The following is a 20,248-nucleotide window of genomic DNA, read 5'->3' on the forward strand; positions in this document are numbered from 1 at the left end:
GCGGAAAATAGTTTTTTCCGCCGTTTGATTGGGGTCCCCCAAAGCACCCCCACCGTAGCACTGGCCTATGATCTGGGTAAGAAAAATATCAAGGACTTGGCACGGTTACGTCCGCTACTATACTGGAGACGCCTTATGACCAATCCTGAACTTGTGCACTTTGCAAATGCCCTAAAGGACATCATAAGGGCAGACCGCTTCCATACGATTTTATGGTTAAATGAAATTAGAGGTTTGCTTAGCAAGCTGGAATTAGACCATCTGTGGAATTCTCCCAATGTTGAAAGTTTCCCACCAAAAGCTGCATTAAAAAACATGTATTGGGAAATGGTATGGTCGTCTACCTAATGTACAGGCCCTAATACAAACCTAACAGGACGTTACTTGAACATTAAATCTGTACCATCATGCGAGCCTTACTGGGACATTATCGAAAGGCCACTTGACAGAAAACTGTACTTTCAGTTTAGAATTGGGACGCTTCCGACAAAGGCGTTTACTCGTAAATGGTCGACTATCCAGGACGACAAATGCACAGAGGCGCTGAGAATATTGGAATCATACTGTACACCTCATTTGGCGATTGCTGTCGCAAAATTCCTAGGTTGGTCATGGATTATACGCACCCGCACATTACAACAGCTAGACACCGTTTAAAGATATCTTCGATATGGTTGGTTGTCATGATTGTATGTAGCTAATTTCGTAAAAGACAGCATTATGTTTAATAAGCTTCTTAAAAGTTGTTGATTTTAACTTTGTTGTAGTATTTATTGTGTATGTAAGAATGCAAACTGCTTTTAGGACTGCTGTCGAATAAAGCTTTGAAATTTGATTTAGTGTATCACCCCTCTGCCAGGACCACCACTAAGGCGTGCCGGAATGAGGTGGCCCCCTCCTTAAGAAATCCTTCATCTTGAATGGAAGGAGTTTAGCAAATAGGATTAGCAAATGCCCCCTCCCCAAAGGGAGGGGACACAACAAGGATGTAGTCACCCAAAAAGGTAATTAGCCCATTGCCTACTACCCGCCTGTACCAGTAGCGCCCCTAAATTCAGTATTTAGAGGCATCCCTGAACCTTGATCCTCAGATTCCTGCAACTTAAGAAGAAGAGGATGAAGAAGACGCCGTAAAGCTGAGCCTGAAGAAAACTACAGATTTGGACCCAGACCTACCAGCCTGCCTCCTGCTCAAAGACCCTGCGAAGAAGACTGTGCCTCGCCTGTGCCCAGCGACGTCCAGAACCCAAAAAAGACTGGCCACACTTCAACAAAGTGGTACAAAAGGGGGTGGTAATGGACGGAGCATCTGAACCAATCAAACACTCACACCCAGTCAAAAGATCTGAGTTTAAACCATCACCGTTCTTTAGCCCACTCTGCCGCCCCAGTTCAGACATGGCTATATGCAAATCAGTCTAACCCTGTGCCTCATGGGAACAGTCCAGCCCGAACTGCCAAGCCATGCCTTCCCTGGACCGGAAACAAGCTTCAGAGGAACGGTTTCTGGCAATCACCACCCCCTTTTGTACCGCTTTTGGCCGCCATAAGTGTGGCAGGGTATGCTCAGACGTGAGTCCCTTTCTCACTTTGCCACTGGATTCAAGCAAGCCGGGCTGAAGAAGGCTTTAATGCCAGAAACCGGTCCTCGGAAGCTTGTTTTTGGTCCAGGGAAGGCATGGCTTGGCAGTTCGGGCTGGACTGTTCCCATGAGGCACAGGGTCAGACTGATTTGCATATAGCCATGTCTGAACTGGGGTGGCAGAGTGGGCTAAAGAACGGTGATGAATTAAACCCTGATCTTTTGACTGGATGTGAGTGTTTGATTGGTTCAGATTCTCCGTCCATCACCACCCCCTTTTGTACAGTGCATCGCGTAATTCAGAAAAACTTTTCTGACATTTGTCAAACCAAGGAAGAGGATGCGGAGTATCTTTCAGAGTCAATGCTAACAGAGGTTTTGCTAACAATGAAAAATTAGGGATCCACTGTCTACAATACGGTGTAATACCTAAAAAGGCACGCACTTCTCTCTGTGTGGATGGCACACTCATTTGCGCAATTGCTTGAATTCTTTCTGGGGTCAATCTCCTTCCCTCCTTCGACAAGAGATGACCTAAGTAGGTTACTTCTTGGCGGCAATATTGTAACTTTGAAGGTGACACTTTATGATGAAGGTCAGACAAATACCGCAACAAAGAAAGAGTAGCCTCTTTACAAATCTTTTCGTCATCAGCCGCAATCAACAAATCCTCGACGTACTGAATAAGAGTAGCAACAACAGGTAACACAAAACCATCAAGCTGAGTTTTCAACGCTTGACTATAGATGGAGGGACTTTCACAATAACCTTGAGGAGCTCTCTTAAACCGGAAGCTTCGGCCTCCTAATGAGAAGCCAAAAATATCCCTACTCTCCTCAGCAATAAGAATACCGAAGAAAGCATTCTTCAAATCGATGACAGAAAACCAAGCTGCCGAAGCAGGAATCAAAGTCAACAAAGCAGTGATATCAGGAACCACAGGAAACTGTGGCACGACAATCTTGTTGACCTCTCGAAGGTCGATCACAAACCGGTACACAAGTGACTGGGAAGCATCAGTACGTTTAAGGACAGGCAAAACCGGACTGTTACACACATTACCTCTCGTTTCCTCAACTACACCCTTCTCAACCAGATCATAGACAATCGCCAAAAGAGCTCTCTCACCATCGCTAGATATCTTATATTGCGGAATACGAGGCAGTCTGGCATTCGACTTGAGCGTAACAACATACGGTGGAATCTGCAAAAGAACAACATCATTTGGACCTGTAGCCCAAAGCGTATCAGGAAGCGAACGCAATTCCAGTTGCAGACAATCCTTATACAAATACATTGGAGAAATCACTTTCTTACCAAGGGTAAGTTGTACTCCCGAAGGAGAACAATGCAATGTCGCATACAATCTTTTCAGCAAGTCCAAACCCAACAGATTCTCACCACAACCAGTCGTTAGAATAAGTGGAGCTTCCAATTCACAAGGGCCAATGGAAAGGGACAAAGGACTAGAAACCGGATTACGAACTGGGGCGCCTGAAAATCCTACTGAAACATTGGTCAAGCCAGACAACGGTGCGCCAGGAAGTTTAGAGTGCATAATAGAACTCTTCGTCGCACCAGTATCCAAAAGAAAAGGTTCTACCACATCTGATGTAATCACTTCAACATAAGGTCCACTCTGATCTACTGGAAATGACACTACTCCCTCACTCTGTCCTTGGCTGTCCTAGTTATCATTATAGCCAGAACTCTCACCTTCGACGTAGTAATCATCAACATAGTACTGAGCAGATTGACCACTCGGAGCATTCTGTCTGTCAAAATAATTCGCAGAATTCTGTAGGGAAGAGGAATGCTCATTCTGGGGGATCACACCACGTCCCCTACCCCTAGGAGTTTGCTGGAAACCACCACAACCTCTCTGACCAGATACACCATTCGCACGCTGCAACAAAACCGGGCAACTATTCTTGAAATGACCTTCCTCTCTACAATAAGCACATTGATTAGGGCCAGGAAAGAATCGCTGAACATATGGCTCAGGCTCTGAATGCGGAGGTTGCTGAAACTGAGGCTGATTCTGACGGGGCGGATAAGCTTGCTGCAAAAGAACTTTCGTCTTTAAATCTTTCGTTTTCTTCTATGCTTTATCCTTCTCATCTTTATCCCTATTCTCGTAATATTGCGCAGTAGCCAATATCTGGGCCGACGAAGAAACAGCCCATGAACTCTCAGAGTCCTTCAACTTATTAGAAAGTTCGGGGAGCAAATTAAAGACAAATTTATCCACGAACAACCTTTGACTACCTTCCGTACTCATATCCTGACCACTACGATCGATAAACGTCTCTTCAAACCTAGTGAAGAAATCAGACACGCTCTCATCTTTCTTCTGCTTACATGCTGCTAACTTATCCCAATTCACTCGTGAAGCGGGCATCATCGTTTTCATCAAATTAATAATTCTACCTGGTAATTCTGAAACTAAAGGTTCAGGTTTAGCACCTCCCATCTGTCTACCATCTGCAACACCAATATCCGCCCAAGTATCACCTAACTCTGCTGCATGATTCTCATAACGAATCTTCGCCCACAAAGGTTGCGGAACTGCATTACCCATCAACATATCGATGTCAGCTAAATTCATAATACACGCTTCAACTGTCTGGGACAACTCCTTGTAATAACCAGCAGAATTCTTACAAGGGTCAGGTAGGGTCTGCTCAAGAGCCAAGACCTCTGCTCTCTTCCAAGGGACATGTACCCATACTCGCTGAAAATGAGCCGGTGCGGCAACAATACCCTGATTTACATTAGCCTGAACTGCTTCTTTCCATACAGGAGGAACTTCTCTCATAGGATACTGCTTCACTTTCCTCCTAACAAAGGAATCAGGTTCGTACAATGTCTGAGGCGGAAGTCTAGATCTAAAAACAAGTATCGTCTCTACGGCATCTGTAACATCAGTTTCAACTATTGTCCCTCTAGCAAATTCAGACTGAACATCAAGTAGTTCCTGCGGAATCAAACCCAACTCATTATTTTCCCATTCCTGACGCAGAAACATACACATTACATCGAAAACATACCTTTGCTTAGGCGGTTCCCATTGAAAGAAAACATCCATAATCGCTTGCAAATTATACCTAGAGGCATTTGAAATCCATCTACGAGCCAATAAATCCAACACTACCCGTTCCTCGGGACCGGGAAGTTGACTACGACTCTGCTTGCGTTCCGAAACAGGGGTCATATTCAATGAACCAAGCAATGGAGTCAACAAATTAGAAACTGTCTCTGTCATCCTTTTTCGAACAGAAGGAGAAGAAGCAGACATATGAACAGGAGAATAAGTATTTTGAGGCAAAGAAGGTGTAGGGATAAGAACAGTAGGAGTCGAAGATGCAGAAGTAGAAGGCAAAGGAGTTTGAGGGAAAGCTGGTAGCAAAGATGGCGACCCTAGAGCGGGTTGCGCAGGAGGAGGTAAAACCATCTGTGGAGTACCGGGTGGCTGAAGAACAACGGGAGGTTGAACAACAAAGGGTGGAACAACCGGGGGTAATGGAGGTGCAGTAGCACCCTGCACATAAGGAGGTGGCAATCTCAACAAATGAGAGATCAAAGGATCTTTTTCAAGATCTTCGATCGCTTTCGGAGGAGAAGACAGCAAGGCCAGATAACATTTATCTATGGCCATGCAACGCTGCCTATCTAAAACTTCACTCGCTCGCTCTTCTCCATCATCCCTATACTGCCTAGCAGGTTGTAGAACTGACATATTCTTATCTTTCCTATCTCTTTTAGCTTGTTCAATTTCTCTCTGTTTGGCTTCCTTTCGCCAAAGGCGGAAAGAGTCAAACATTGCCAGCCGGGCTTTCTTCTTAAATAGCGCAACTTCCAGATTTTCTAAAATATTTAATTCGAAACTACCATGTTGGGGCCATCGTAAAACACCATCTTTTTTATTATAGCGGACCCATACTTCATTATAAGTAATAGGACCCACTCCGTGTTTTGAATAGAGCTCATAAGTCGGAGTTCCAACCGGAGGTATTGGACACGAGTCCTCCAATCGGGAATCCCTGTTACAACCACAACTAAACCATTTCCTAATTTTGCTAAGACCAGGCATCTTATAGCTCACTAATCTAGCTTCAAACTTCAAGGGGTTATCAACTATCGATACACTCGCAAATATACAAGCCCCTCGGCTTCGATTGCTGCAGCAGCCGAATCAGACAAAACCAAGAACCCAAAGCAAAGTCGTGGGAGCGACCCACTTATACTTAACCAAAATACCTGTCACGCCACCAGAAGACCGTCTATCGTCTCGCTCTACAAAGCATCTATCGAGGGTCCGAGACAGGGCGACAGTCAGGGCAGCAGTCCTTCGTAGCCTTCGGAAAGCGGGAAGCCTGGCAGAAGACACCATCGGTCCACGTCGACATGCAGGGGTCGATGAAGTGGCGGCTTTCCTCCAGAATTTCCTCACGTGGCTCCCCACGATCCTTGGGCTTGGACCGGTACCGCTGAAGTCGCCCCACGTTGGGCGCCAACTGAAGAACCGGGTCTTTCAGAACCGGCGGCGTCAGGGACATGCCCGATGTCTTCGGGTTCCCCTATCCTGGTAAACAGAGACACGGAATACTTCTAGGTGGCGTCAGAGATCAAATTTATTCGCTGCAGCTAGTAACAGTGAACCAAGCAATACAACACGGTGTACAACTCAGGAGACTGCTCAATTTTCGTAGAGCAAGACACCACTTTTTATCGAGAATTCAGACAATTACAAATGCACACCCTCTGCGGCAAATTCTGACCAATAGAAACACATTTCTATACATTATCACATTCCAAAAAGCTCACTTTACATCGTACCAACCCCACAAGTTAATTATTAGGATTGTCCCAAATTCGATTACCAAAAGCCGGACAAACCCATAATTGAAAGCACTACCCATGTAATGAAAAGTCGTAAAGAAAAGAAACACTTCAGATGTTGAATAGGATAAGATATGTGCAAAAAACTAAAGTTAACGATATCCTGAACATTGATTGCCTATTTCAGACTAGATCTGCTAAAGAAACTAGCTTCGTGAAAGGGTCAGTTTCAGGTGAAGGGGTCAGCATCTTGCAATTCACTCGCAAGTCGAAAAGGCCCACGTTAAATGCTTACATGGACAACGAGGCCCATGCAACTTCGTTCGTTCGTTTATCCCTATGGCCTACGTGAGGGCAACACAAAATGGAGTCGCAAACAACGTAAAACAAAATGAAGTCCGGTCCCGAAAGCCACGGAACCTCAGCTGCGGCCTCTGTGTGCAACCGAGATTCCCCATTGAAGAGAATTGGGCGCCCGAAACGCATTTGCCCCCTGTGCTGATGGTGGAGTAAGGTTGGTGCTGCCTTGTGGCCCCCCATACTTGGTTTAATACCTGTGCCCTGAAGAAACACGGGTACTTACCTGCAAAGCGCACCTCCTGTAAGTGCACCCAGTCTACTTTGACTGACATTGGGCCCTGTGTCCTCTGCACCCGGCCATCCCAGTGCAGCTGGTGGTGCAGTACCTACCTTGATCTGACGCTTGTACAGTGTTGGTCGAAACCCCGAAGACTGGATGTGTAAGTCGATTACTTACCTGTAAATGCATATAACTGGTTTCCTTCCATATGATTGCATTGCATTTTCTGCCTGTTATACTAAATGTCTATCTTTTACATTTGCTAACTTTGCTGTTGTTTGATTGACATTACTAAGGTATTTTTATAATACTGTAAAGTATTTGACTACCTTTGCAACACAATACCTACTGTATTTGAACAGTATTGATGCTCTTGAAACTGTCACTTACCTACAACTGAGTTCCTCTTGGTTCTAAAAATAAAACAACAGAGTAATAACTTTCTATATAAAACAATTGGTTTTAGATTCAGTCTTTGACTGTTTCTAATCATTTCTTGCCTGAGGGTGTACAACAAATGGTTAGCACATACCTCCGATATGCCTAACTGCCACAAATAGAGATTTTAGTGTTATCTACTTAATCCTCTGTAAACATCTGGGGACCAACTGAGTCCATGCACACTGTACCTTACTATGGTATAGTACATACAGAGCCAGCTTCCTAGATTGGGAGATCAGCGGTGAGGTGTACGTCTTTGCATTTGCTGGACCACTCTGACAATAAGTGAAAACACAACTGCAATGCAAAAGATTAATTGTATTTTTGAATGACCATTTTTCCAAATTTGTAAAATTTTGTCAGGACCTTGGTTAAGCCCCTCTTAGTATTTAAAAAGTTTAAGAAGTCTGCTTTAGTTAGGGGGAAAGTACTTAGAAGTTGTTGCAGTCCTTTTTGTAATAGACCCCAACTATTAGTAAAACGATAGAAGAGGAACTCAAACTTACCCCTTATTTTAATCTTGGCTTGAAGGAGCTGAGGACTGTCTGCAAACTCAAAAAAACTGGTTGCAATCCTACCAAAGATAAGCTCCAGCCGCTCTTGGCAGAATATGCTAAGGAACACCCTTCTTAAGAGGATGACTGCCCTGAAGAAGGAGAAAGTAGTTATTATGAGGCCAATTCCCTTCCCCCTCACCTACATAGAGAGGGTGTAGTCCCTACACCCATCCTCCCAAAAGAAGTGATTAGGGTACCTAGATTCCACACAGATGGGACTGGCCCCCCAAGTGACATTGAGGACAGCCTCAATGAAGAAGACATCCTTCTAGAAAGGTTGACTAAGAGACTGGCCCTGGAGGCTAGACTATCATATCTAGAAAAAGAGAGAAAAGAATTGGGTCCAGCACCAATAAATTGTTGCAGAAAAGTAATACCTAGGGACAGAGAGACTTCTTATGACCCTAAAATCCCCAAAGGGATTGTCCTCAAGTATGAGGAAGGTGATGATATCACCAAAAGCTTCACAGCCTTTAAGAGTGCCTGTGGAATGAGAAAAGTGAAGTCACACTGGGGAGCATTGCTTTGGGAACTGTTCACTGGTAACTTCAGGGACAGACTCCTTACCCTTACTTGGGTGGATGCTGAGTCCTATGACCTTGGGCCTTTGGACTCTCCACTGCGGAATATAGAATTAGATTCAGGGGAGCTCACAAAACCTTGAGTCAGTCCTAGGTTGACTTCATAGACTACTCAGTAAAAACACTAGATGTCTGGTTGACTGGCAGTGAAGTGTATGACTATGCTGCACTTTACAATCTGTTTATGAAAAAACACATTTTAGGTAATTGTACTAATGAAAAGTTGCATCAGTATTTGATAGACCTAGGTCTAATTCCTTTCCAAGAATTAGGAAAGAAGGCAGAGTACTGAGTCAAGACTAGGGTGACCAAGACTAACACTGGGGGTGACCAGAAGAAAGGGGTTACAAAACCTCCCCAGGGGAAAGTGGGTGATCACTCTAAAGATAAAAATCTAAAGGCCCTCAAAAACATGCACAGGAGGGTGGGCTTCAGAACTCTTCCTAGTCCAATAGTGGGTACAAGGGTAAAAATGTTGATCCCCTAAAGGCCTGGTATCACAACTTAAAAAAGGTAGGACACAGAACTGGTGACCCTGCCTGTCCCGAAAAGATTGCCCCTAGTCTTCCTCCAGTTAGCACTGGTTGGGATCAATACTGTACCCAGAGCAAATCAGGGCTCACACTGAAGCTGTTTTAGTCTCTGAGGGTGAGGTAGATTTAGCCACTCTGACTGTCAGGCCCTCTAATATGAAAATGTACTACCAGTAGCCCTTGAATAAAGGGACTATGACAGAAGCCCTGAGGGATACAGTTGCCAGTGTCACCACGGTGAAAGTAACACTGGTTTCCCCAGGAAAATACTTGTCTGGAAACACCTCAGTCACCAACTCTGATAGTGTCACAACAGTCTACCCCATGGCTGTGGTGACGTTAGAATGGGGTGGGGATACTGGCCTGGAAGAGGTAATGGTCTCCACCAAGATCCCAATTTAATGTCTGCTAGGGAATGATCTGGAGCCCTCAGCATAGGCTGAGGAAGAACGGAAAACCTGTGCAGCCATTCTGGGAATCCATGAATTGGTGTGTGTGAAAACAAGGGCACAATGCCGAACACAGGGTGAAAAAGAAGTGTTGGAGCCTGGAAGAATGTCCCAACATTCCTAGGGGAGAGGTAAGAAGAATATGGAACCAGCTTCTGAACAGCAAAAACTCAGCACCTCTCTCCTCAGGGAGAGGACCTGTCAACCCTAGAGGGAACTGAGCCTATTGCTCTTCAACCTTACCAGGTTGAGCTCCTGGGTCTACGATACTCTAGGGAACAGCTTTGCCTTGGACAGAGGACCAGTCCAACTCTTGAAGGGGCCTGAGACAGCAAGCTGCTGCAAATGAAAAGGGAGATGGCAGTGGCTCCCACAGGACATATTAGGAGGAGGAACTCCTTTACATTGATTACCCGAGACCCCAAACCTGGTGCCACTAGGAGGGGAAGTAGTGCCTCAGGCGTTTATAGAATTCCTCCTCACATCAGTCCATGACATCCCCCTAGCTGGGCTGGGCATCTAGCACAGACAAAAACCTGGAATAGGCTTGTCTACCATTTCTACTGGCCAAACATGTCTCAGAAAGTAAAGGGGGTTGTCAGCTCCTGTGTGCCCTGTCAAGTCAGTGGCAAAACAGTTGGACACCCAAAGGCCCCCTTAAATCCACTACCAGTGGTTGAGGTTTCATTTGAAAGGGTAGGTGTGGACATAGTGGGTCCACTCAACCTCCCACAGCATCAGTAAACAAATTCATACTGGGAGTTTAAGCTAACTCGAGCACTGACCACATCTTACCTCACTTGCGGCTAAACTTTGAGTGCACTTTGCACTTTACATTTTACTTTGTTTTAAATCTGCTTTATTGAAATTATCTGGCTGTGTGTAAATGTTTTAACTGTGGGAATTGAATTTGGAGGGAGGGGAATCGAACTGGTCTTCTTGGAGCTCTAAGATCACTAGCCGCCATTTTACTCACTTCGGCGCGGTCTAGTGGTTGAAGCTGGCCCCTTCAAAACATGACGCGGTGCGAGCTCCTTAGTTTAAGCTAACTCGAGCACTGACAACATCCTATCTCACTTGCTGCTAAAATTCGAGTGCACTTTGCACTTTACATTTTAATTTGTTTTAAATCTGCTTTATTGAAATTATCTGGCTGTGTTTAAATGTTTTAACTGTGGGAATTGAATTTGGAGGGAGGGGAATCGAACCGGTCTTCTTGGAGCTCTAGGACCACTAGCCGCCATTTTACTCACTGCGGCGCGGTCTAGTGGTTGAAGCTGGCCCCTTCAAAACGGAACGTGGCGCGAGCATGCAGCAGACGCGTGCAGCGGGCGCGCCGCTGGCGCGCCTAAGGCAAGCCCATCTGCGCCCATCCGCGTCCCGGAAGGGTCCGGGGCCGGTCATGCTGCCGGTTTCAGACGGGATCCCCCGCAGGCAATTGCCTATGGCAGAGAAGATCTGCTAAATCTCGGTACGGGTTTGGTGTGCAGACCCCACTCATTGAGGATGGGGACCAATTTCCCCCAGAGGTGTAAAGAGTGTGAATGGGCAGCTTGGTCACTTCTTAGAGAGCACAAAGTTAATAGGCATGTAATCACTTCGACTAGGAGACTTGGTGAAATTCGTAGCGCGCACAGCATTGCTTTTTGCCATGCAGTGCGCGCTACGAATTTCGTTTTATTAATTAAATTGTGTACTTACCTGCAATGATCCATATGCCTATTTTTATCACCCTCCACCCCGCCCCTCCCCCTCCCCGCCTCCCTGCCCCACCGTAACTCCCTCCACGGCCCGCGGCTGCCCTTAAGTGGTAATCTAGAACAAGATGTGATGACCTTAGAGGGATGGTTACAGCAACAAGCCTTTGACCTGGCTCCTCACACGAAAAAACAGGTTAAAACTACTCGAGTCTCAGCTCCTTGGTTCTCTGAGGCCTTAAGGGATTGTAAAAGGTATTGCAAACATCTCGAAAGAGAATGGCGGAGGAGCTACCATCCTTCAGACAAATTGACTTATAAATTGGCCTTGAAAACTCACTATAAGAAAGTCCGTGAGGAAAATACATTTTTCCTGTCAACAAAAATTGACCTGGTAGCTAATAAAAGTAAAACTTTGTTTAATGTTGTAAAAAATTTCTCCTCTCCGGCGGCTATGAGCCAACCGTTTAGACCTACAAGAGATTGGACGGAACAAATGGCCCTCTTTTTCGATGAAAACATTAAACTGATTCAGGATTCTTTTGAAGCTCCTACTACAAGTTCGGAGGTCGCTGAGGGTGACCATCGAGTGGTGGGCCCCAGTCCGAGTGCCTCCCTTAACCCCTTCCATGCTCATGACGAGCTCAGCTCGTCATGCAGTACACTGGTCGTGTGCTTATGACGAGCTGAGCTCGTCATGAACAATGGTAAATCTGGGAATGCAGCACGGGAGGAAAATCTCCTGTAGCATTGAAGGTGCTAAGGAGTTCCCGGAGTTGACTCTCGAACAATCTTCGGTGTTCATGAAAACTTTGAAATCAGGGTCACCCATTGATCCTTGTCCGGCAAAGGTTTTATCCGCATTGGCGGATGTGATTAATCCCAGTGTAAACTCTATTCTGAAAGCCGCCCTGCGTGAATGGATGATGCCACAATTGTGGAAACATGCTAAAATCCTTCCACTACTCAAGAAACCACTGGCTGATCCTGAGGTAGCCTGCAATTACAGGCCTATATCCCTTCTGCCTTTCTTTTTCGAAAGTCTTGGAAAAATTTGTAAATCAGGTCTTAACAAATTATGTGGAGACTGAGGCGCTGTTACACTCTAGCCAGTCGGGTTTTAGAGCCAATTTTAGCACTGAAACACCTCTACAGGAAGTGGCAGAAACCATTAAAGCTACATTGGATAGAAGAGGCAATGCCGTGTTGGTGTTGTTGGACCTCTCCGCAGCCTTTGACACCATGCCTCATTCAAGATTACTGCAAAGACTTAACAACAGCGGTATAGGAGGCACGGTGTTGAGTTGGTTTACGTCCTTTCTCGCCAATTGCTCTCAAACCATCTGGACCCCTCCTTTCTCGGCAGAGATTCCTTCTCTGAATGTGGGGGTGCCTCAGGGTTCGATCTTGAGCCCCACATTATTTAACCTGTACATGGCCCCTTTGGCCACTCTTGCTGAGAAATTTGGTGCCAAGATAGTGTCGTACGCTGATGACACTCAGCTGCTGTTCACTTGCGAGAAATGAGTAGAGTTTGATGGCAACTTGATTAACATCTGCCTTACTTCTCTTGGCTGAGTTATAACCATCTTAAATGTAACTCAGAGATTATCTTTTTTGGGCACCGGCCACCCGACACTTGGTCTGAATGGTGGCCCCAGGATATGTCACCCCCTGCATCAGCTGTTTCTCAGGTGAAACATTTGGGAATTAAGCTGGACTCAACTCTCTCTATGAAAGCTAAAATACACTCTGTAGCCGGGGTATGCTTCGGGCTGTTGAGAATGTTGCGAAACTTTCTCCCTTTGCTGTCCATCCCTTACAATAAGACAGTGGTTCAGGCCTTAATAATATCCAGACTTGATTATGTGAATTCCTTTTATCTCGGCCTGCCTGAATATCTTTTGGACCGGCTACAAGTGATTCAGAATGCAGCAGCTAGAGACATTTTTTGGTAGGCTCTAGAACTCATACCACCCTGCTCCTGACGTCACTACACTGGCTTCCTGTACGGAAAAGAATTCAGTTTAAAGCCCTGGTCCTGGTTTTTAAAGCCTTTCATAAGATTGAAGCACCCTATCTTAGGGATAGATTTCAGCCCTATTTCCCTAAGCACAACCTGAGAACCTCATCACAACTTTTGATTGTCACTCCTAGGGTGAGATTTTCTCGGACCGGTGGGAGATCTTTTCCTGTGGTTGCTTCACGGCTGTGGAACAGTTTCCCCCTCCCAATTAGACAGGGTTCAGACCTTCTGACTTTTAGGAAAAGTCTTAAAACATGGGTTTTTCAGCAATAAGCCGTGGTCGGTGTGCTCGATGTTAGGTGACGTATGCTCAGCTCTCAGCGCCGGGACACTCCATGGAGTAGCCTTGCGCTTTATAAATATGCCCTAACATAACATAACAGTAGTGGATCATGCTACCAGGTATCCTGAGGCAATTCCCCTTATGACTGCTACAGCCCCTGTAGTAGCCAAGGACCTCGTTAGTATCTTTACCAAGGTAGGGTTTCCTAAGAAGATGGTCTGATACATAGGTTCCAACTTCACGTCTGCATAGCTGATACACACGTGGAATGAGTGTTGGGTGACCTATAAGTTCACCACACCTTATCATCCACAAATCAATGGTCTTGTTAAAAACTTCAACAAGAAAGTGAAAGGCATGATCATGGGCTTCCTGAAAACTCAAATGGAGATGGGATGTCCTTTTTCCATGCATGCTTTTTGCCTACATAGAGGTGCCCCAGAAGGGAGTAGGGTTTTCCCCCTTTGAACTTCTGTTAGGCCATCCTGTTAGGGGACAGCTTTGTCTTGTGTAGGAAGGTTGAGAGAAGTGTCTCCAAGAACCTAACCAGGATAGTGTGTACTATGTATGAGGGCTTCGCTTCAAAATGGCAGAGTACATGGAGAAAGCATCTAAAAACCTTTCGGCCAGCCAAGAGCTTCAGAAGCTCTGGTATGACCAAATGGCTTCTCTGGTGGAAGTCCAACCAGGGCAGAAGGTGTGTGTTTTGGAGCCTGTGGCACCAAGTGCCCCCCTAGACAAATGGAGTGGCCCTTACTCTATCCTAAAAAAGGAAAGTGAGGTCACCGACTTGGTAGACCTGGGCACTAGCAGGACCCGCAAGAGGGTGAGCCATCTGAACTGCCTCAAACTTTTTCAGGACAGGGCTGATGTAACCATGATGATGGTTACTGATGAGGATCAGGAGACCGAGGGTAAACCTCTCCCGGGCCTCCTGTCTTACAGTCCAGCAGAGGGATTAGTTGATGGAGTTGTCTACTGAGGCACCCTCTTTGCCCAACAGCAGGCTGACTGCAGGCAACTCCTGCAGCAGTATGCTGAGCTCTTCTCCTTAACCCCTGGACAGACACACTGGTGTACCCATGATGTGGACATTGGGGACTGCTTGCCTGGTAAAACAAAGATCTACCTGCCTTCAAAAAGACTCCTGATCTCTCGTGGGCAGCAGACCTGTCTGAAAGCCAAGTTTTCAAGACCAAAATTCTGCCTGTGGAACTGCAAAGTCAATCACCTCTGCACCCGACGCCCGCAGCTCGAGTCCAAGAGGCCTAACGGTCCAGTTAATATTCCCCAGCAATCCTGAATAAGTGTCCCTCATGGGTTGTCCCCTGCTGGACTCCACGTCGACAACAGCAGCCTCTGTATGACGATCCCCCCCAACCACGGCCGCACTGGTAAGCTGACTTCTAACGCCAAAAGGTGCCCCTGCATCCAGAGTCCCAGGGCTCTGGGCATATCTACAGACGGTGACCCAACGCAGCAGCACACCCCAACCTAATTGTGCGGTACAAAAGGGGGTAATGGACGGAGCATCTGAACCAATCAAACACTCACACCCAGTCAAAAGATCTGGGTTTAATCCATCACCGTTCGTTAGCCCACTCTGCCACCCCAAGTTCAGACATGGCTATATGCAAATCAATCTGACCCTGTGCCTCATGGGAACATTCCAGCCCGAACTGCCAAGCCATGCCTACCCTGGACCGGAAACAAGCTTCCTAGGACCGGTTTCTGGCATTACAGCCGTCTTCAGCCCGGCTTGCTTGAATCCAGTGGCAAAGTGAGCAAGGGACTCACGTCTGAGCATACCCTGCCACACATATGGCGGCCAAAAGCGGTACAAAAGGGGGTGGTAATGGACGGAGCATCTGAACCAATCAAACACTCACACCCAGTCAAAAGATCTGGGTTTAATCCATCACCGTTCTTTAGCCCACTCTGCCACCCCAGTTCAGACATGGCTATATGCAAATCAGTCTGACCCTGTGCCTCATGGGAACAGTCCAGCCCGAACTGCCAAGCCATGCCTTCCCTGGACTGGAAACAAGTTTCCGAGGACCGGTTTCTGGCATTACAGCCGTCTTCAGCCCGGCTTGCTTGAATCCAGTGGGAAAGTGAGCAAGGGACTCATGTCTGAGCATACCCTGCCACACTTATGGCGGCCAAAAGCGGTACAAAAAGGGGTGGTAATGGACGGAGCATCTGAACCAATCCAACACTCACACCCAGTCAAAAGATCTGGGTTTAATCCATCACCATTCTTTAGCCCAATCTGCCACCCCAGTTCAGACATGGCTATATGCAAATCAGTCTGACCCTGTGCCTCATGGGACCAGTCCAGCCCGAACTGCCAAGCCATGCCTTCCCTGGAAAGGAAACAAGCTTCCGAGGACCGGTTTCTGGCATTACAGCCGTCTTCAGCCCGGCTTGCTTGAATCCAGTGGCAAAGTGAGCAAGAGGACTCACGTCTGAGCATACCCTGCCACACTTATGGCGGCCAAAAGCGGTACAAAAGGGGATGGTAATGGACGGAGCTTCTGAACCAATCAAACACTCACACCCAGTCAAAAGATCTTGGTTTAATCCATCACCGTTCTTTAGCCCACTCTACCACCCCAGTTCAGACATGGCTATATGCAAATCAGTCTGACCCTGTGCCTCATGGGATCAGTCCAGCCCGAACTGCCAAGCCATGCCTCCCCTGGACCGGAAACAAGTTTCCGAGGACCGGTTTCTGGCATTACAGCCGTCTTCAGCCCGGCTTGCTTGAATCCAGTGGCAAAGTGAGTAAGGGACTCACGTCTGAGCATACCCTGCCACACTTATGGCGGCCAAAAGCGGTACAAAAGGGGGTGGTAATGGACGGAGCATCTGAACCAATCAAACACTCACACCCAGTCAAAAGATCTGGGTTTAATCCATCACCGTTCTTTAGCCCACTCTGCCACCCCAGTTCAGACATGGCTATATGCAAATCAGTCTGACCCTGTGCCTCATGGGAACAGTCCATCCAGAACTTCCAAGCCATGCCTTCCCTGGACCGGAAACAAGCTTCAGAGGACCGGTTTCTGGCATTACAGCCGTCTTCAGCCCGGCTTGCTTGAATCCAGTGGCAAAGTGAGCAAGGGACTCACGTCTGAGCATACCCAGCCACACTTATGGCGGCCAAAAGCGGTACAAAAGGGTGTGGTAATGGACGGAGCATCTGAACCAATCAAACATTCACACCCAGTCAAAAGATCTGGGTTTAATCCATCACTTTGCCACTGGATTCAAGCAAGCCGGGCTGAAGACGGCTGGAATGCCAGAAACCGGTCCTCTGAAGCTTGTTTCCGGTCCAGGGAAGACATGGTTCGGCAGTTCGGGCTGGACTGTTCCCATGAGGCACAGGGTCAGACTGATTTTCATATAGCCATGTCTGAACTGGGGTGGCACAGTGGGCTAAAGAACGGTGATGGATTAAACTCCGATCTTTTGACTGGGTGTGAGTGTTTGATTGATTCAGATGCTCCATCCATCACCACCCCCTTTTGTACCGCTTTTGGCCGCCATAAGTGTGGCAGGGTATGCTCAGATGTGAGTCCCTTGCTCACTTTGCCACTGGATTCAAGCAAGCCGGGCTGAAGACGGCTGGAATGCCAGAAACCGGTCCTCGGAAGCTTGTTTCCGGTGCAAGGAAAAAAAGGTTTGGCAGTTCGGGCTGGACTGTTCCCATGAGGCACAGGGTCCGACTGATTTGCATATAGCCATGTCTGAACTGGGGTGGCAGAGTGGGCTAAAGAACGGTGATGGATTAAACCCAGATCTTTTGACTGGGTGTGAGTGTTTGATTGATTCAGATGCTCCCTCCATCACCACCCCCTTTTGTACCGCTTTTGGCCGCCATAAGTGTGGCAGGGTATACTCAGACATGAGTCCCTTGCTCACTTTGCCACTGGATTCAAGCAAGCCGGGCTGAAGACGGCTGTAATGCCAGAAACCGGTCCTCGGAAGCTTGTTTCCGGTCCAGGGAAGACATGGCTTGGCAGTTCGGGCTGGACTGTTCCCATGAGGCGCAGGGTCAGACTGATTTGCATATAGCCATGTCTGAACTGGGGTGGCAGAGTGGGCTAAAGAACGGTGATGGATTAAACCCAGATCTTTTGACTGGGTGGGAGTGTTTGATTGATTCAGATGCTCCGTCCATCACCACCCCCTTTTGTACCGCTTTTGGCCGCCATAAGTGTGGCAGGGTATGCTCAGACGTGAGTCCCTTGCTCACTTTGCCACTGGATTCAAGCAAGCCGGGCTGTAGACGGCTGGAATGCCAGAAACCGGTCCTCGGAAGCTTGTTTCCGGTCCAGGGAAGACATGGCTTGGCAGTTCGGGCTGGACTGTTCCCATGAGGCACAGGGTCAGACTGATTTGCATATAGCCATGTCTGAACTGGGGTGGCAGAGTGGGCTAAAGAACAGTGATGGATTAAACCCAGATCTTTTGACTGGGTGTGAGTGTTTGATTGATTCAGATGCTCCGTCCATCACCACCCCCTTTTGTACCGCAACCTAATTGTGCAGCTGTAGGTTTTTCTAAGTTCAAGATTCCCCATTGTTTTGCATTGAGCGCCCAACGCGGTGCTGGTACTCTGCACCTGTGTGCCGCTGGTGGTGTAACTTCAGTGCTGCCTTGTGACCACCCTGTACTTACCTAAACCCCCAGAGAGTGGGTTCCAAAACTGTGCTACTCACCTGATAGAAGTACCACTTTGATTGACCCTTTCTCTAGTGGATAACATTGGCATCAGATACTGAGTTAGACCTCTGCTCCCTGCCCCTGTGCTGCTGGTGGTGCACTGAAGTCACTTCCTTGACCCTTGCTTGGTATTGATTCTTCATCCAAAAGCTCAATATCGTAAATTGTTTACTTACCTGCAAATTGCTAATTGTGTTTTCTCCCGTGGGATAACATTGTATTGATTGAAAAAAATGCAGTGTCCACTTTTGATATTGAAAAACAGTGATATTGCAAAATTTATTTTACTGCAACAAAGTATCTTTGGGTCTATAAAATAAATATACTAAAAGTAATATTTTTACAAACAATTGGTCTCGTATTTAGTGTGTGTAATCATTAGGCCTGGGCGGTGAATTCCGTTCCGCTTGTGGAATTTGGGTGATTTCACATTCCACAGACAACACGGAATTGCCACTAATTCCGCAATCTGCAGCTTCGCAGGATTTTTTGTTTTTTCGCGCTTTCAAAATGCGTGTTCGCAAGATATTTCCCCCGAGCACGCAAACAGCGTTTGCGAACAGGAAAAAAAGCATCACGAACGGGCAGAACAAGCAATTCCGCATGTTTACGGAACTCTGCGTGCTCGCAGAGATTTATTACTGTTTCGCTGAGTTTTGTGTAGCGCGACTACGCAAATTCCGCCCACCCCTAGTAATCATTTCTTGGCTGTGTGTAAACAAATGCTTAGCATTACCTCTGATAAGCCTTACTGCTCGCCCACACTACCACAAAAGAGATCATTGGTATTATCTACTTTAGCCTCTGTAAAACCTCTGAGGAGCCACGGGACTCTCTGCACACTATACCTTACTTTGGTCTAGTTTATACAGAGACAGTCTACATGGATGCCCTGCATTTTGTTTCTGCCTTAGGTTTTATTTCTGCTTTTTATTTTGCTTGTATATAGAATGTTACTTTTTATCTAAAGCTGACACATGCTAGCACACAAGGAAAGAGAAGATAACAAGGGGATCATTTAAAAACTATAACATGTTTACAAACGCCTACTGAAGACACTCTAGCCTGAATATCAAAGTCCATACTTAATGCAGAGGTGAGAAAACTTGGTAAAACAATAACACTTTTATTGTTGTGCAGGTTGACACAAGAAAGCCAACAAATAAATACAGAAGTTCAAGGAAGCACAAAATTCACATTTTGCAAATTTGTAATTCTTCACTTGTTGATAGAAGAATAGCAACTATTCACCTTCGGTTTTCTAGGAGAAAGACACAATTATTAAAATACTAATTGGCATGTATATTTCCACATTGACAAAACGTAAGTTATTAATGACTGCATCAAGCAAGCACTTAATAAAAATGCATTTTTACAAAAAATAAGTTGAATATTTCAAGGGAGCAAAAAACATATGGAAAGAAAGTATTAACCAACAAACGGCTTATAGTTAGAAAATTATAGAATTGGTAGCCTTGTATATCTATTCATTATGAGGGTAATATCAATCTGTGAGTATCGCTAAAGGCGTTCACCGTCAAGAACAAGTTTGTATAAATCTAAAAAAATAAGCTTTTGTATTTATGGAGATTAAGAACGTATGTTTTGTAGCACTGAAGTGATTTTCTTTACCTCACCTGCCACTAATAAATGTTCTTATTTTATATCGGTAGAACATTTTGTGTCATGATTTACACATAAATATGAATTCCATTCACTGCGAAAGTGAAGGGGCAGCAGAAGAACTCCTAAGAGAGATATGCCATCTAAAAAAGTAATTTTGAAACAAGCCCAAGTAAAGCTGCAATTCTCTGATCCTTCCTGCCTGGACTACTGGAGTCCCATCTAGGTGGCCATTCCTTCGCGCCTCTTGATGTCCAGATCAATGTATTCAAACTTTGAACCTCTACTGAACGCCAGCTTACATTGACTTTGTACATAACAAT

The 20,248-nt window shown here is 46.2% G+C and overlaps 1 protein-coding gene across 1 annotated transcript in view; it reads right to left on the reverse strand.

Moving 5' to 3' along the window:
- Positions 1-19,412: 19,412 nt before the first annotated feature.
- The window catches only part of LOC144785853 (myosin-4-like), a 50,967-nt gene continuing 50,131 nt past the window's right edge, over positions 19,413-20,248 (reverse strand). The window contains exon 39 of the mRNA XM_078664697.1: positions 19,413-19,563. Coding sequence (XP_078520823.1) covers positions 19,546-19,563 — 18 coding nt within the window. The 3' untranslated portion in view covers positions 19,413-19,545. The remainder of the gene's footprint in view (positions 19,564-20,248) is intronic.

The sequence above is a fragment of the Lissotriton helveticus genome, chromosome 10, assembly GCF_964261635.1.
Source record: "Lissotriton helveticus chromosome 10, aLisHel1.1, whole genome shotgun sequence".
Classification (NCBI taxonomy): domain Eukaryota; kingdom Metazoa; phylum Chordata; class Amphibia; order Caudata; family Salamandridae; genus Lissotriton; species Lissotriton helveticus.